Here is a 15,388-nt window from a genome sequence, read left to right as displayed (position 1 = left end):
CCAACCGAGGGGTAGAGGAAGTATGCGACCGAACAACTATCCAAATCTATAATGGTCGAGAAGGCCAAAGATGACGAAAGGGCGAGAAAGCTACAAAGGCGCAACCCACACACCGATGGAACGTCAATAGTATGACGCAAGAAGACCGCTGATGGAGGCCAAAAATGGGTGCCTTGAAGGATGCCGAGAAGATAGCCACATAGAATGAAGGGGAGAGACTGCCACCGGAAAGTTGAGGAACAATGATGGTGGATAATCAGTTAGCTGGAGAAGAGAACAGCCAGGAAAGGAGTCGAAACAGTCGAAGAATTATCCGGTAGAGGGGGAGAGGAAGTACACTACCGGAAGATTCATCTTCAATTCTACAAGCCATAGTGGTGCGTGCAGCCAGTTAACCGGAGAAGAAAGCAGCTGCGAAGGAGGCGCGGTGACCGGAGCACAATGCTAAAGGAGACTGATGGTTTCACGTCTTCATTTTTAGAGAAATAAATTTTGGCCCAATGGTTATCAGGCTCAAGAAGAAGAAAAAAATGAAATGAAAAGAATGAGCTCCTCTACAAGAGTCAAAACTGTCTGAATTAGCTCATCGACAAGAGTCAAAACTGTCAGAATGAGCTCCTCGACAAGAGTCAAAACTATCTGAATAAGCTCCTCGACAAGAGTCAAAACTGTCTGAATGAGCTCCTCGACAAGAGTTAAAACCGTCTGAATGAGCTCCTCGACACGAGTAAAAACTGTCAGTCAGAAAAAAATGAAGTGGCTCCTAGATACGAGCAAAAACTGTCTAGATTAGTTACTTGGCAAGAGTCAAAACTGTCTGAATTAGCTCATCGACAAGAGTCAAAATTGTCTGAATTAGCTCACCGACAAGAGTCAAAACTGTCTAAGATGGCTCCTTGATATGAGTTAAAACTGTCTAAGATGGCTCTTGGATACGAGCTAAAACTATCTAGGATGACTCCTTGACACGAGTTAAAACTGTCAACCAAAAATTGAAGCTCCTTGACACGAGTTAAAACCGTCAACAAAAATTGAACAGCTCCTTGATAAGAGCCTAAACTTTCAATGAAGAAAATTGAAGAACTCCTTGAAACGAGTCTAAACTTTCAATAACTCTTTGATACGAGTATAAATTATCAATGATGAATTGAAGAAGCTCTATGATACGAGCATAAACTGTCAATGGAAATTGAAGAACTCTTAAATACGAGTATAAACTATTTATCAAACTAAAGATCGTGCAAGTTAAGTGTCGAAAAACTCGATACTTAACTTGAGGGGGAGTGTTGGAATAAGAAAATCAATTAATTGGAGAACAAGAAGACAATGGATGAAGTTATGACAATAATAAAGAAGGAAAGCAATTAAAGATTATGGAAAATCAAATACAAAGGATATTAGTATAATTAGAATATATTTTCCAAGTATAGCTAGAATTAGAGCCTATAAAAGGTTATGTAACCATTGAGATAATCAATTCAAGTCATTCACAATGTAGTCTTTGAAGTTCTCCCCGTCTTTTACTTTCTGCAATAATATTTTATTTTCCCCATTATATTTTCTAACAACTTGGAGCCATGAGAGACATAAATTTGTTGTAATTTCTTTTGATAAAAATAACATAATAAAAAAGAAAGACTGGTAGTTAAATTTATTAGATGTATAATTTAGGGGTTATAAATAATTTTTATTTTAAAATTATAATTTTAATTAGTAAAATTCTAAATATAAAATGGAAAATACGATAATAAGCAAGAGAGATGGGCTATACAGTTAAATTTATTAGTTGTAAAATTTAGGAGTTATAGGGTCAAATATTATAATTTTTATTTTTATTAATAAAATTGTAAAAATAAAATGGAATTTACCCACCTTCCCATATAAAAACACAAACAACTGTTGGGCTGGGGATTGATCTATTGGACTAATTCAAGAGGCCCATATAAGGATGTTGCTAAAAAAATCCCAGGCCCAACAACAGCCACTGACAACGAATCCATGCCGTCCATTCTCATCCAATGGCCCGACATCGCTCCCTCCATAAACCAAAACCTTTTGGCGCGAAAATTGAATCCCCAATTCTCACTCTCTCTGTCACCACTCCCCATTTTCTGTATCTCCGTCTTTAATCTTCATTCTTTCCTCTAATCATATCACGCCAAATCGAGCTCCAAGTTAATCGTAAATCGGGCTGGCTGGAACCTCCGATTAATGGCTCCGCGGAAGAGGGCGAGCTCAGGAGGCAAGAAGTCGAACAATCCAAATCGCGAGCCGCAGCAATCTGAACCGTCTAAATTTGGTATACAGCACTTCTTTGAGCGCCACTCCCAGGCCCAGAGCCAGAAAATCATCTCCCAGAATAGATGTGGCCACCCCGCAGCTGATTCTGCCGCAAACAAAAACTCCCGGATCGTAGGTAAGCCGATTGCGGGTCGTTCTAAAGTGGGACCGGAGAATCCTCGTGATGCAGTTGAGTCGCGGACTGAATGTATAAGGGGTGTAAACACTAGTAGTAATTCGGGAGATGCAAATGACTGTGTTTCTCGAAATGATTCAAGCGGAGGCAATGTGCCTGTGGAGAATCATATTGGAGCTGTAGATGTAAATAATGTGGAAAAGGCGGAAAATTTGTTGAAGGCTGAGATATCTACTCGATCTCCGGATCCACGGCCGGATAATTTATCGCCGGTGGTGATTGATGTTGAGGATAATCAACTTGATGTGACACCAGAGACGTCCAAGTCTGTCTCAGTTAAGCGTTTCAAGTTTTCTCCTGGAATGGTAATAATTCTTACACTTCGAATAGTTGGTTTGAGCTTCTGTGGCCTATGGTTATCTGGGCGTGCATATTTACTTTATATACAGATGGAAGGAAGGATAGATCGTTCTGCGTAATATAGATAAAGAATTGAGTTAACTTAGTGAAGAAATTTTGCCATGTAACATTATTCACTGGAAAAAATTGAGAATTTGTTCAGTTTAGATGATTCACGGTTGAGAAATAGAGAAAAGATATTCATGTTTCCAGTTTGCAAGCTGCATACATTCAGTGCCTACTGGAGCCATATTGTAGAACATATCCAATGTGGGTTCTTTATTCTTTTTGCATAAATGGCAGAAACTGCCTATTCATTTTCTCCTGGAATGGTAATAATTCTTACCCATCGTATAGTTGGTTTGAGCTTCTGTGGCCTATGGTAATCTGGGCTTGTGGATTTACTTTATATACAGATGGAAGGATAGGTCGTTTTACATAATATAGATAAAGAATTTAGCGTAACAGTGAAGAATTTTGCCGTGTAACATTATTCACTGGAAAAACTAGAGAATTTATACTGTTTAGATGATTTAACGGTTGAGGAATAGAGGAAAGATCTGTGTTTCCGTTTTGCAAGCTGCATATGAGGATTGTGGATACATTCAGTGCCTACTGGAGCCATATTGTAGAGACTTGCATCAAATGTGGATTCTTTATTCTTTATCCAGAAATGGCAGAAACTGTCCATTCATTTTCTCTTTCAACTCTTCCGTAAATGTAGACTAGTAGCAAGTAGTGTTCATGACTTCATGTTATACTAAACTTTGTTAAAGTGAAACAATTAAATATAATGCTCAAGATCAGTTATGCAGCTTATGTAAGAGTGTGAAGTAGGTAGAATGTTTGTTGCTGTCACTTTTGTTTTGAACTTCTGTCTTGACCCTTTGCATCTCTTGATAGCTAATCAAGCAGACCCAGGATGATATGGTTGATGAAGTGACATGGAAAATTTCTCCAGTAAATGAGAGGCTGCATGCTATGTCTAAGCATTTACATGGGAGGATAAGTGTGTTGGCAGATTCTACAAGGTTTAACTCAATGAATTTTCAAGAATGCTCACAGGAAAAGGTCCTCTACTTTTTCTTTAAGGGTATTGCCGCATTTCGGTTTTTTATTATTTTTAGAGTAACAAACTAGTTCCTGTTTGTAGGTAAAAATTTCTCCTAACATGTCGGGGAAGCTTGAGAAGTGGCTTTCTTCACCTCCACTAAAGCCGCATAGGAAATCCATAACATGCTCTGACGGGCTTGCGTCAAGAAAGGTCAACCATGGTCTTAATTTAAGCTGCCCTGGAAATCATAGAAATTCGAATAACACGGATAAATCTGGGTTACGTGATTCTCAGAGCCCATTTACTACCCCACCCTCACTGTCTTGTTGCACCGACAAGGTGGCCCAACTAATATTTTCACATTAAAAATTTCATTTTCTTAAAGACAATAAATATTTTTCTTATTAAATTTGATGACACATGAGGTGCAGGCTGTTGAAGAAGTGGGTGACAAAGGGGTGCCCAACCAGTTGGGTTCAAGACAGCACAAAAAGGTTATAATTATTCTCTCTCCAATATTCGTTTATTATTGTTCCTTTGTCAATATTAAACACCAGAAGTATATTCTGAATCACAATCATTATATCTTGTCTCATGACAGGCTTTGATTGAACTCTTAGATCAAGTAGAGGATGTAATATCTGTTGAAAGTTCATCATCTAAAGATGCTCAATCACACTTAGATGTTGAGAGATACAGCAAAGCTGATGTTGTTGTACACCGCCCAACAACACATTCAGAAGAAAATAGATCCACTACATACTCAAATTTCAGTTTTCTTGTATTGGAGGTAGGCACCAATACATTTTTCCTTATCCATTCCCCTTCATGAAATACAAAATTGTCCTGACAAGTTCTATTTTTACATCTGCAATAGGTTTCAGAAAAGCACGGACTTTCTGGATCATCTGGTGGTCCTCCATCTGCTTTCAAGGTATGCATGCTCTTTTGTTAACTTGGGCATTCTTATGCTACTAGTAAGGGCCTTCTGGGTAATACTAATATCATTACAGATACTACGCTTATTGAATGAGCAAAATGGAGCTGAACGGTCCTTGCAATTGTGGGATGAATGGTGAGTAGATTGAGACATTCCTTAAAAAGCAACTGATTGTTAGATGTTTGAATTTGAGCTTGCACAGGTTTAGGTGGAAGTACTATTTTATTACAGTTACTGTTAATCTGTTTTGTTGTCTGTGGTCTTACTCTGTCTGGATTTCATTAACATACTAAATACTGAAAACAGGTACATACATTTTCTTCAGTCTTGCAGTGTAACTTAAATTCACAACCCAGTGAAGGCTAACTGCCGAGATTGGTCTTTTATATGATTTCCAAATTCCAATACCAAGCAGTCTACTAATATATTCTTCCTTTAGATCTGCCATTTTGGATCAGTCATATTCATCTTCTCTTCTTTTCGTGTTGCACCTCTTGTTTCTACACAGTCATATCTCTTAGTTGCAAGCCACTCTAACTGTCCCAGTGTTATTGGTTGGGCTGTATAATGCTCAAATTTTTCAGAAGTAGTGATTGCTATAAATTTTCTCATTTTCTTATTATCATACTAGGTATTCCAGTGTCGTGGCACCTGGAGACACTGTTCATGTCGTTGGTGAATTCGATTCCGAAGGGAAGTGTGATGTCAATCATGAGAAGAACTTTTTCATTGTCCACCCTGATATCTTGGTATCTGGCACTCGGGTATAACCAATTATTCATTTTTTTCTTCTTTGAGTTTTGAGCTTCAGCTTATGTGCACTCATACAATGTGTAATATAACAGAACCATATTGTGTTGAGTTCAAGATGCCTGCTTTCACCTCTTTCCTAATTGTTTTCTAAATTGCCTTACTATAGGTTTCTGCTAGTTTCATCTGCCCAAGGCGCACCGTCCTGGATGAGAGGATAAAAAGCACGGAGAGTTCAACAGCAGCATTGATTGGTACCTTATTGCATCAGATCTATCAGGTTCTAAAAACAGCCATTCTAAAACATATATTCAGATTAGCTACACTATGTCATATGTGATTTTCTTAGCTAACGTTGAATATATTTAGGCTGGCCTCATCAGTGAATCCCCCACGAAAGAATCCTTAGAAGAATATGCCAGAACAGTGCTTCACAAAAGTCTTGAGAATCTCTATGCATGTGGAGGTGGAGACCTCAAGGATTCCTTATTCTAACTGTCTCATTTTCTGCTTTGTACTAGACTTGAAATTCTTCCTTTGCTTGTATACTCTAGCAGCTTAGACTTTGACACCATAATAGAACACAGGTTATCAATTTTTTTCAAATACTAACTCCATGGTTGTTGGTTTATTGCAGAAAATGAAAATGATATCTTCAAAACTATGATTGCAGCAATCCCAAAAATATTGAATTGGATATCCTCCTTTCGAGATTCACAGGTACTGTGGTAAAGTTATGATGCATCAATTTCAGGTGCTACATTTGAATTGCTAGTACTAAAATTCCGAGAGTATGCCTTATACAAGATAAACTTAGGGAATCGTAGTCTTTTTTCCCCCTCCAAGCTATGCCTATCTATTCTTTTTAAACATGTTAAGGCTAATCCTAAGGTGCCTTGACTTTTTAACTAGACAACTATTTCCCACTCTGTGGGATCACAACCTCTGACTTGGGTTTTATTATTCCCTTTTTAGGGTTCGAAAAGCCCAACTGTGGACTTCAAATGTGATGAAGGACTAAAGAAGGTCAAAATTTGTGAGGTATGGACTTTTAAATTTATAGGTACATAACAAAGTCAGCTGGTTGAATCTTTTATCGCATGATATTATTTATTCTTTTCCTGAAATCAGCTTATGCCTTCATCAAAAACTGCCATGAGTTCAATTTTGTAAAATATAATTATGTGAGTTATCCTTTGGGTTAAACTTGTAATCTTTATACCACCCGCAGTATCGGTGTCCAAGCTAATGTGAAACCAGTGTATCATGTAATTTACCCAACAGAAAGAAGTGTTTCCTCTCAAGTCAAAGAAAGAGTGTGTGTGGGTATCACTCTATGTCTTGTTGACTGTTTGTTGTGAGTATGAGTATCTCCCTCAATTTCAACCCTGTTTGCAAAAATTGTCAGCAAAGAGAAACAAGATCTACTAAACAAAAACATTGACAATATATGTATTTTTTTTACACATTGCTTATGCTTCATATACCTACTTAACTTTCTGTGTATCCAGTCTGCTCTATAATTTTTCAACGTTTGGTAAGAAAAATGACAAGTCTGCTTTATGATATCGTGTTTGATTAAATTTAGACTTTTAATACACAGGTAATCGACATCGAAGAAATGGTCTGGGGCCAAAGGTATGGATTGAAAGGAATGATTGATGCTTCTCTCCGAGTTAGAACCAACACAAATTCTGCAGAAGCTAATGAAGTAATTATGCCTCTGGAGTTCAAAACTGGAAAGGGAACAACTGGACAGGTGTGTTAATTGTCAACCGTTATGGAAAGGAGCAGTATGCTTTTTTTGTGTGACCTCATTTCCCTTGATGTTCTTTGACAGGCACTCTACTGTAATACTTTTTTCACATTTTTTCATGGGTGCAGGCAGCTATGGAGCATACTGCACAAGTGATCCTATATACTCTCCTGATGTCAGAGCGGTGTGTTATCAACAAGATTTTCTTGCATGCTTATATTTTTTCTGCTAACGGTTTAACGAAAAATCTTCTATAGTTACATGCATATGTTTTCTGGTTTTTGCCCTCTTTCAGGTACATGATGAACATTGAATGTGGTCTTCTTTATTATCTTCATACAGATGAAACACGGGTTGGCTACCATATTTGGTCTTCTTCCTACCCTATTTGACTACTCAATATTGAACACTCTAACATACATATTTTGTGAAGGGAATCTCTGTTAAAAGGTCTGACTTAATAGGGCTCATTATGCGGCGCAATGGACTTGCAAATGATCTGCTTAAGGCATCAACAACTCAGCAATTTCCACCTATGCTAGAAGTATCTTCACATCTGATTATTTATTTTCTCCTTTTAAATCTTTTGATATGCTTCTCACGTGTGTACACAATTTTTTGTCATTATTTCATCCAGAGTCCAAATATTTGTAGAAGTTGCAGGCACCTGAATGCCTGCAGTGTTTATCACAAGGTCTGTCATTTGAATCCTACGATTTAACAGTTAGCTCATTTTGCTGATATAGTAGTCAATTTATTCCTGCAAAATTTATTTTCTTAAGTTTGTTTCTGTGTGAAGGCATATGGAGGTACTGTCGAAGGAAGTGGACTAGGTGCCATGTATGATTCACTTGTGTCCCATTTAACCTCAACACATGCCATTTTTCTCCAGAAATGGGAGAGACTAATTGATCTGGAGGCTAAACATGTGGAGGTGTTGTGACTGACTTGCTACATTTTGTTTGAGTCTTTGATGCCCATTCATAATTTATAACTTATCCATGTAGATTGCAAAGAAGGAGAGCTGGCTCTCTAGTAGTTCTAGGAATGACCACCACCCCATTTCTCTATCATCCTTGGTTCTTGATAATTCAGATACGTCATCAGAGAGAAAACTGTCCAGGAGAAACCGATTTGTTTACCGCTTTGTGTCTCCTGAACAACCAAATCGTGATGCATTACGTGCCTCTTCTCCCCTAGAGCATATGTTTCGAAATGGAGATTATGTGGTATGTTGTTTTCATCTTCTTGTTATCTTCTAGGAATTTGAATACTCCTAAATCGTTACATTAACAAGTGGACACTTACTAGCTTGTAATGGGATATAATTATGTTTCGACATGGAGATTATGTGGTATGTTGTTTTCATTTTCTTGTTATCTTCAAGGATTTTGACTACTCCTATATAGTTATATTAACAAGTGGACATTTACTAGCTTGTAATGGGATATAATTTATTGCTTTTCCACGCTTTCCTTGATAAATTTTCCCCCCCTGCAATCCTTAGGATGTATCTTGGTTGGTTTTCTTAGGAAGAATACAAATTATCTTCTTGCAGTTGCTGTACACTTTTACCCTGATAAAATGGAATGTGATTGATTGCATTTCTTAGTTCTTCAATGGTTGAGATAGTATATCTTTGCCTACCATCACATGCAAATGTATAGTACCTCAAACTCAAACTTGTCCATTTATGGTCACAGGTATTAAGCACTGAACCAGATCATCTACGAGTTTCTAATGGGATTATTGAGGACATTGGTAACTTCCATGTCTCTGTAAGTACAAGATTTGGGTAGTCGATATGTCAGTTGCATCATAGATACTTATTACTGCATTTCCTCTTTCCTAAAGGAAAAATTAAGATGCTGCCAAAAACTTGCAGCTGCATCATTCATATCACTTATAGTACCTTTATCATTTAAAATATCGGTTATCATCAATAATTATATATCTGGCTCTTGTATCTTTTAGGTATCTTTGGCAAAGCGATTAAGGCTTCCAGGGCATAGTCCTAAGTCTATGACAGAGGAACTCTGTAAGCAATCCTGGAGAATTGACAAAGATGAAATTATGACATCATATGCAATCATGAGGTTAGCAAAATATTCTTACTGTTAAATACTTTTTCCTAGTTCTTTAACAGAGCATACGATAATGTGATGGTACCGATACCCTTACCAGGTTCAATCTTATCCAACTCTTTTTGCAAAATGAAAGTAGTACTTGTCTGAGGAAGAAGGTTGTGGATCTTGAGGTGAATATTCTGAATCATAGGTTCCTCCTTTATATTAGTTCTTTTTAATCACATAACAAATTTCAAATGCTTATCCCTTCAAACGATTGCAGATGCCTAGGTTTGACAGTGGCTGCATAATTAGTCAAGATCCCGCCATTTCATATGTCCAGTCAGAGAAAAGTTTAAATGATGATCAAAGAAGAGCTATACTCAAGGTCAGAATCTAAACTCTGTTTGTTACTAAGGCCAAAAATATTCTCTCTAGTTTCCATTCTGTGTACAAGAAAAAGTTGGCATTCCTTTATATGATGCTCTAGCTGTTGATAACATTTGTACACGACTAACCGCAGATACTCACAGCTAAGGATTATGCCCTTATTCTTGGAATGCCTGGGACAGGCAAAACTTCCACCATGGTACATGCTGTGAAGGCTTTGCTGCTAAGAGGTGCATCCATTTTGCTCACATCCTACACAAACTCGGCCGTTGACAATTTATTAATCAAATTGAAAGCTCAGGTCATAATTCATCCTTGCTGCATCATTTCCTGATAGTTAACTGTCCAAGAACTCAAAAGCTTGGAGATTGGGTTTTTGCTGTAATGATAATTTTTTCTACCTTATATATCTATGCAAGATTCCATGTAATTGCTAATACTTTCAAGTGATTCTTGTGCTGATAATCAAGAAGAAGATATGCTGTGCCTCCTCAACATGTGCAGGACATGTTTCCTTTTTTTGTTTCTTTGATTAGTTGATAAAGGTCACACTTCTTTACATTTAATCATTTTGAATTTTGGGTCAACCAAAGGGGTCCCCCATTTGCTTTAGGAAAAAAACTAGACCCCAGAAATATAATTTCAAAATAAATAGAACAATAATTTTATTACTTCCATACAACGAAATGAAGGTTTGCAATGTTTAAATTTTATGACTTTTTGCAGCAACAAGATGTGTGCATACTTCAGCAGCCTTTATTATTTTCCAGTTTTTTATTTGACACAATGTAAAAATGTGAGATTCCCAATATAGTAAAATTTTAGAAGTGTTGTGTTTGTTTGTCTTATTTACCCACTTCAATTATGTATAAATAGCAAAAACTATAATCTCTACTTTCTAGGAGTTGTTTAACTTGAAAAATAATGAGGAAACTTGATTACCTCTATAGGTGAGTATGAAGACACCCATAGCAGAGTTATTGTCATCATATCATTTGGGATTAAAAGATAGATGTGCTACAAAGAATTATTACAGACATTGCTATTTACTTATTAGTTCTCTGCTAGTTGCCTTGTTTCTTGTTGCACCCTTTTGAGGGTTCTGTTGCATCACACTGTTTGAGTACTTCTACAGGGCGTAGATTTCATAAGAATCGGAAGGAACGAGGCGGTGCATGAGGAAGTTCGAGAGAATTGCTTATCAGGTTGGCCTGTTGTCTGTGATAAGTATAGCCTCATTTACAACTTTGATTTTTTTTTTAACTTTTCATACAATCATTGTGATGGCAGTAATGAATATGAATAGCACCCAGGATATTAAGCAAAGGCTGGAAAAGGTTAATGTTGTTGCTGTTACTTGCTTGGGAATAACGAGCCCTTTGCTAACTAACAAGAGGTTTGACATATGCATCATGGATGAAGCAGGACAGATAACACTTCCGGTATTTTTCTTTTAATTCACTAATAATTTTGGTACAAGTGATAAAAAAAGTTTTCAAGTTTCATCAATTTCAGTTTCTTGAAAAAATTAGGTTGTGTGACAATACACCAACGGTAGAGCATAGACATTATAGGTTGTAGCCCTTCATTTTGATGCTCAGAAGACCTACACATAATTTTGTAAATGACTATTCTGTAAGCGCTTAATTTGACCAAACTGTGGTAAATTTATATGGAAGTTGTCTTGCTGACAATTCACTTGAAAGGAACATTAGGTGCAGGTTCTCTCTGTCCATATGATTCTGTTTCTGTCTCCAAGTCCCACGATAATCAATTTGCCAATCTGTGTTCATGAGTTTCCATCTAGTTGCATGGCTTGTTACAATAAAGGCCTAGTAGATGCGCCAAAATAATTTTATTTTGTATCAAGATGCAAGTGTAATTTTTCTTAACATGATTGACACATTACCAAGCAATAGTTAGCTTTTATTACTCATCTTTTTCTGAACATGTCTGCACCAATGTATCAGACGCATTGATTATCTGATGGATGTTTTAGATAAGTTCTTCCTGTTTCTTAATCAGGTATCCTTGGGTCCACTCGCATTTGCTTCAAGATTTGTTCTTGTTGGGGATCATTATCAACTACCCCCACTCGTCCAGGTTCATTTCTTTCTTCGTAATGCTACCAGGCCTCATAAAGTATTGGCGACTAATATATATGAAATGCATTCCTGATATTAGAGTCCAGAGGCTAAGGAGAATGGAATGAGTGTGAGCCTCTTCTGCAGGCTCTCAGAAGCACATCCACATGCAATTGCAGCTTTGCATTTCCAGGTACTCCATTTTCATATTATGGCTTGTTCTGTATGTTTGGTGAAAATCTAAATGCAGTATTTGTGCAATATGCAGTACCGGATGTGCGCAGACATAATGGAACTCTCAAATGCCTTGATATATGGAAATAGATTGCGTTGTGGTTCTACAGAAATAGAGAATGCAAAGCTCAAGTACAGGTCTTCAGCTTCTTCACCTGCGTGGCTGACTAAGGTCTTGATAGAATATTTACACTCTCTCTTTCTATGTAGTTTTCTTTTCCCAGGTTAGGGAAAATGCCAGTTTGATTAACCAGTTCCTAAAGCTATGTCAGGACATAAAAATTATCATAGTTTTCTCTTTCTAAGTCGAGAAAACCATCGACACTGAACAATGCATCTCAAGTACTGCTGTACTTTTTTCTTGGCATTGAACACCTAGATTATAACGCCCACATTGTCATTCATGAGATGTTGGGTGTGAAACCCATTCGTTGTTATTTCTGACATTAAAATATGGGAGTGTTCTCTAAAATTTGCATAACTGATAAACTAACTTGGTTATGTTCTGCAGGTTCTGGATCCAAACCAACCTGTTATATTTATCAACACAGGTTTCTCCCCCACAAAACCAATCTCTTCATATTTAAAATGTAGTAATTACTAATGATTATTGATTATGTATTTGATTGAACAATCTACTTCTCTTCCTAATGTAGATTTGTTGCCTGCACATGAGAGTAATGACCGCAAAGCTCTAAACAACCCAATTGAGGCACATATTATTGCAGAAGTAAATATAACCTCTCAATTGTCCTTAATCTCCAGAAATTTTACAGTTTTATTCAGAAATGCATGTTAGCGCAATTCCTTGTTACTATACGTTTTAAATATGTTCCTTATATAGTGTTTATTTTTTAAATAGGCCGTTAAACTCCTGGTACTTAGAGGCATTGAAGGGAAAGCTATTGGCATCATTACCCCTTACAACGCTCAGGCTAATCTCATTCGAGAAGCTGTTCCCGAAGGTGTGGAAATACATACCATAGACAAATATCAGGTAATGCTTGATGAGACAGTTTGCCTATTAGTGTAATGAGACCTGTTCTAAGTTTTGCAAATCTGGTTGCTTGCTCAAGGATATCTCAGGAATCAGGATACATTATTTTTTGTGTTTTCTGCACAACCTAACAAATTTGTTCATGCTCTATTGTCCTAAAGTAGACAGTGACATTGACTCTGTACTGGTTCTACAGAACAGTTTACTTGAGCAACACAGGATCAAACAATTTGGATTTTCCTCTTTGATTTTATATTACTGATGTCCATTTTGTAGCTGCATCACAACAACATTAGAAAGAACATAACGAATCAATGCCAACATTGGTGATCGCTAAACCAGTGTTGATTTTATTTTGTTGTTACAGGGAAGAGATAAGGACTGCATATTGGTGTCCTTCGTGAAGTCCTCTGAAACCCCTAGGAACAGCACATCTTCGCTTCTTGGAGACTGGCACAGAATAAACGTAGCTCTTACGCGTGCCAAGGTTCGGATTCTTCATGTCCGTTATCAATAACTCTTATCCATTTCATATCCAATCTAGAAAACTGATGAATGCACATTGATGTTTGAGCAGAAGAAGTTGATCATGGTGGGATCATGCCGAACTCTGTCGAAAGTGCCATTGCTGAAACTCATGATTGAGAAGGTGGAAGAGCTTTGTGGTATGGTGGTGGTTTCAAACAAGGAAATCAAATACCAGCCTGAGCTAAGGAGATGCTCTCACCTCATCTGACTTCTTTTCTCCTTCATGTAATTTGCTTGTTTTGGCAATTTTGTAGAATATTTTTTATGCCAATAAATCCCCCTTTCTTTGCCATTGAGCAATCAAAGAGCCATGAACCCTAAAATGCAGTTGAAGACATAAGTGACTCAAATTAAATTACAAAAATCAAAACCCTTGAAAATAAATTACAAAATCAGATAAGCTGCGTCTAAAAAAGATAGGGAAGCTCTGCTACTAGCAGATTTCAAGAGAAAATCGGGTTTATAGGGTACTTTACGTTTAAAATAATGTAAATGTACTCATTTTGTTATCTCTTCCATATATAGGAAACACGCCACCCACATTGGCTTGTTTATAAGTGAAGACGCCACCCGCATTGGCGTTTTACAATGTAGAACCCTATGTCGTCGTATTTTATTGAAATACAGTATTTGTTAAAAAAATGCCAAGCTGATAGGCTTGTTTGGGATAAAAACGCCTTATCCACTGGCGTGTTTCAATATAGAGAGCACCGACGTGGTTCAAGTTGAACACGCCTTCCGTACTGGCGTTTTTCATTAGACACGCCAATGGAACTGGCGTGTTTTATTAGACACGCCAACGGTGTTGGCGTGTTTAGTCAGAAACCGTATATCAGTATTCCTCCCCCAAACGCGAAACACACATCACACACATCAAATTGTCGTCGCCCTTTGCATCTTCTCCTCCCCAAATCGCGATTCTCTCAACCTCTCCTCTCCGAAATCGGTGATTTGGCCCTCCCTCCATCAATCGGTGCTATTCTTCCCCGTATTTGATAAATTTTACGGTTAGTATGCTTATTTTTTACAATATTAGAGTAATTGAATACCGCTGTTATTTAGGTTTATTTGGGTTGTAAATTGATGTTGCATTGTTTGGGTTTAAGTGAATTTGTGTATTGTTGAGATAGTTGAGATATTGATGTTTAGTTAGAGTATAAATTTGATTATAATCCTAAACCCTAGTGTTGTTATAGCTTAAAAATTGGGCAAATTGATTTGGTTTATGTGGGTTTTGGTTTATTTGGGTTTTATTTGGCTTATAAACCTAAACCCTAGTGACAAATTATTGAAATTGTGTTAGGTTGATGTATATTGGTTAGTTTGAATTGTTAATGTTGTGTAGGGGAATTGTGTTATGATTTTGTGCAATGTTGTGTAGGTGAATTTGTGTATTGTGCATTATTTGGTATTGGTGTTCCATTTTGTGATATTGGATTAAATTGTATCTAATTATTGAAATTGTTTAGGTTTGTTTATTGTTTAATTTGAATTGTGAATGATGTGTAGGTAAATTATGGCATCATCTTCAACTTCTCGTCATCGGCTCTTATGTGGTCCTGCGGATCCTTCTGTATTGTATCTTCAGAGACAACACATGTCTAATAATATATGGGCAGGAGTTCCATCAGAAGACGTCCGATGCCGAAGATATGAAGGAATCATTTGGGATGTTCCCATACATCCCCATGTTTTGGCAGTAGTGGACCAGATGGGGCTCGACGGTATATTGAGGTGTGGTCAACCAAAGGACATTGACCACCATCTTATCACC

The 15,388-nt window shown here is 37.2% G+C and overlaps 1 protein-coding gene across 1 annotated transcript; it reads left to right on the top strand.

Annotated features, from left to right (window-relative positions):
• Positions 1-2,095: 2,095 nt before the first annotated feature.
• Positions 2,096-13,954, top strand: LOC121774938 (DNA replication ATP-dependent helicase/nuclease JHS1). The gene is made up of 34 exons (XM_042171853.1): positions 2,096-2,781; positions 3,719-3,886; positions 3,969-4,208; positions 4,301-4,363; positions 4,471-4,659; positions 4,747-4,803; positions 4,883-4,944; positions 5,441-5,573; positions 5,729-5,839; positions 5,929-6,025; positions 6,197-6,279; positions 6,535-6,600; positions 7,163-7,318; positions 7,444-7,499; positions 7,611-7,668; positions 7,749-7,859; positions 7,953-8,009; positions 8,115-8,249; positions 8,323-8,544; positions 9,019-9,093; positions 9,290-9,411; positions 9,500-9,572; positions 9,665-9,769; positions 9,905-10,072; positions 10,907-10,976; positions 11,062-11,213; positions 11,797-11,874; positions 11,956-12,048; positions 12,124-12,261; positions 12,601-12,640; positions 12,746-12,819; positions 12,952-13,086; positions 13,454-13,573; positions 13,664-13,954. Exons 1-34 carry the CDS (start codon positions 2,212-2,214, stop codon positions 13,820-13,822), a joined length of 4,236 nt encoding a protein of 1,411 aa, XP_042027787.1. The 5' UTR covers positions 2,096-2,211; the 3' UTR covers positions 13,823-13,954.
• The last annotated feature ends 1,434 nt before the right edge of the window (positions 13,955-15,388 follow it).

Source organism: Salvia splendens, chromosome 17 (assembly GCF_004379255.2).
Source record: "Salvia splendens isolate huo1 chromosome 17, SspV2, whole genome shotgun sequence".
NCBI classification, from domain to species: Eukaryota; Viridiplantae; Streptophyta; class Magnoliopsida; order Lamiales; family Lamiaceae; genus Salvia; species Salvia splendens.
This window is presented reverse-complemented; position numbering and strand designations above follow the sequence as displayed.

Bases quoted from the DNA above. Each gene is read 5' to 3' on its own strand.
- LOC121774938 (XM_042171853.1), top strand. From the start codon at position 2,212: ATGGCTCCGCGGAAGAGGGCGAGCTCAGGAGGCAAGAAGTCGAACAAT. The intron at 7,319-7,443 runs GTGTGTTAATTG...TCATGGGTGCAG, and splicing joins GAAAGGGAACAACTGGACAG to GCAGCTATGGAGCATACTGC. The intron at 12,641-12,745 runs GTTTCTCCCCCA...TTCCTAATGTAG, and splicing joins TGTTATATTTATCAACACAG to ATTTGTTGCCTGCACATGAG.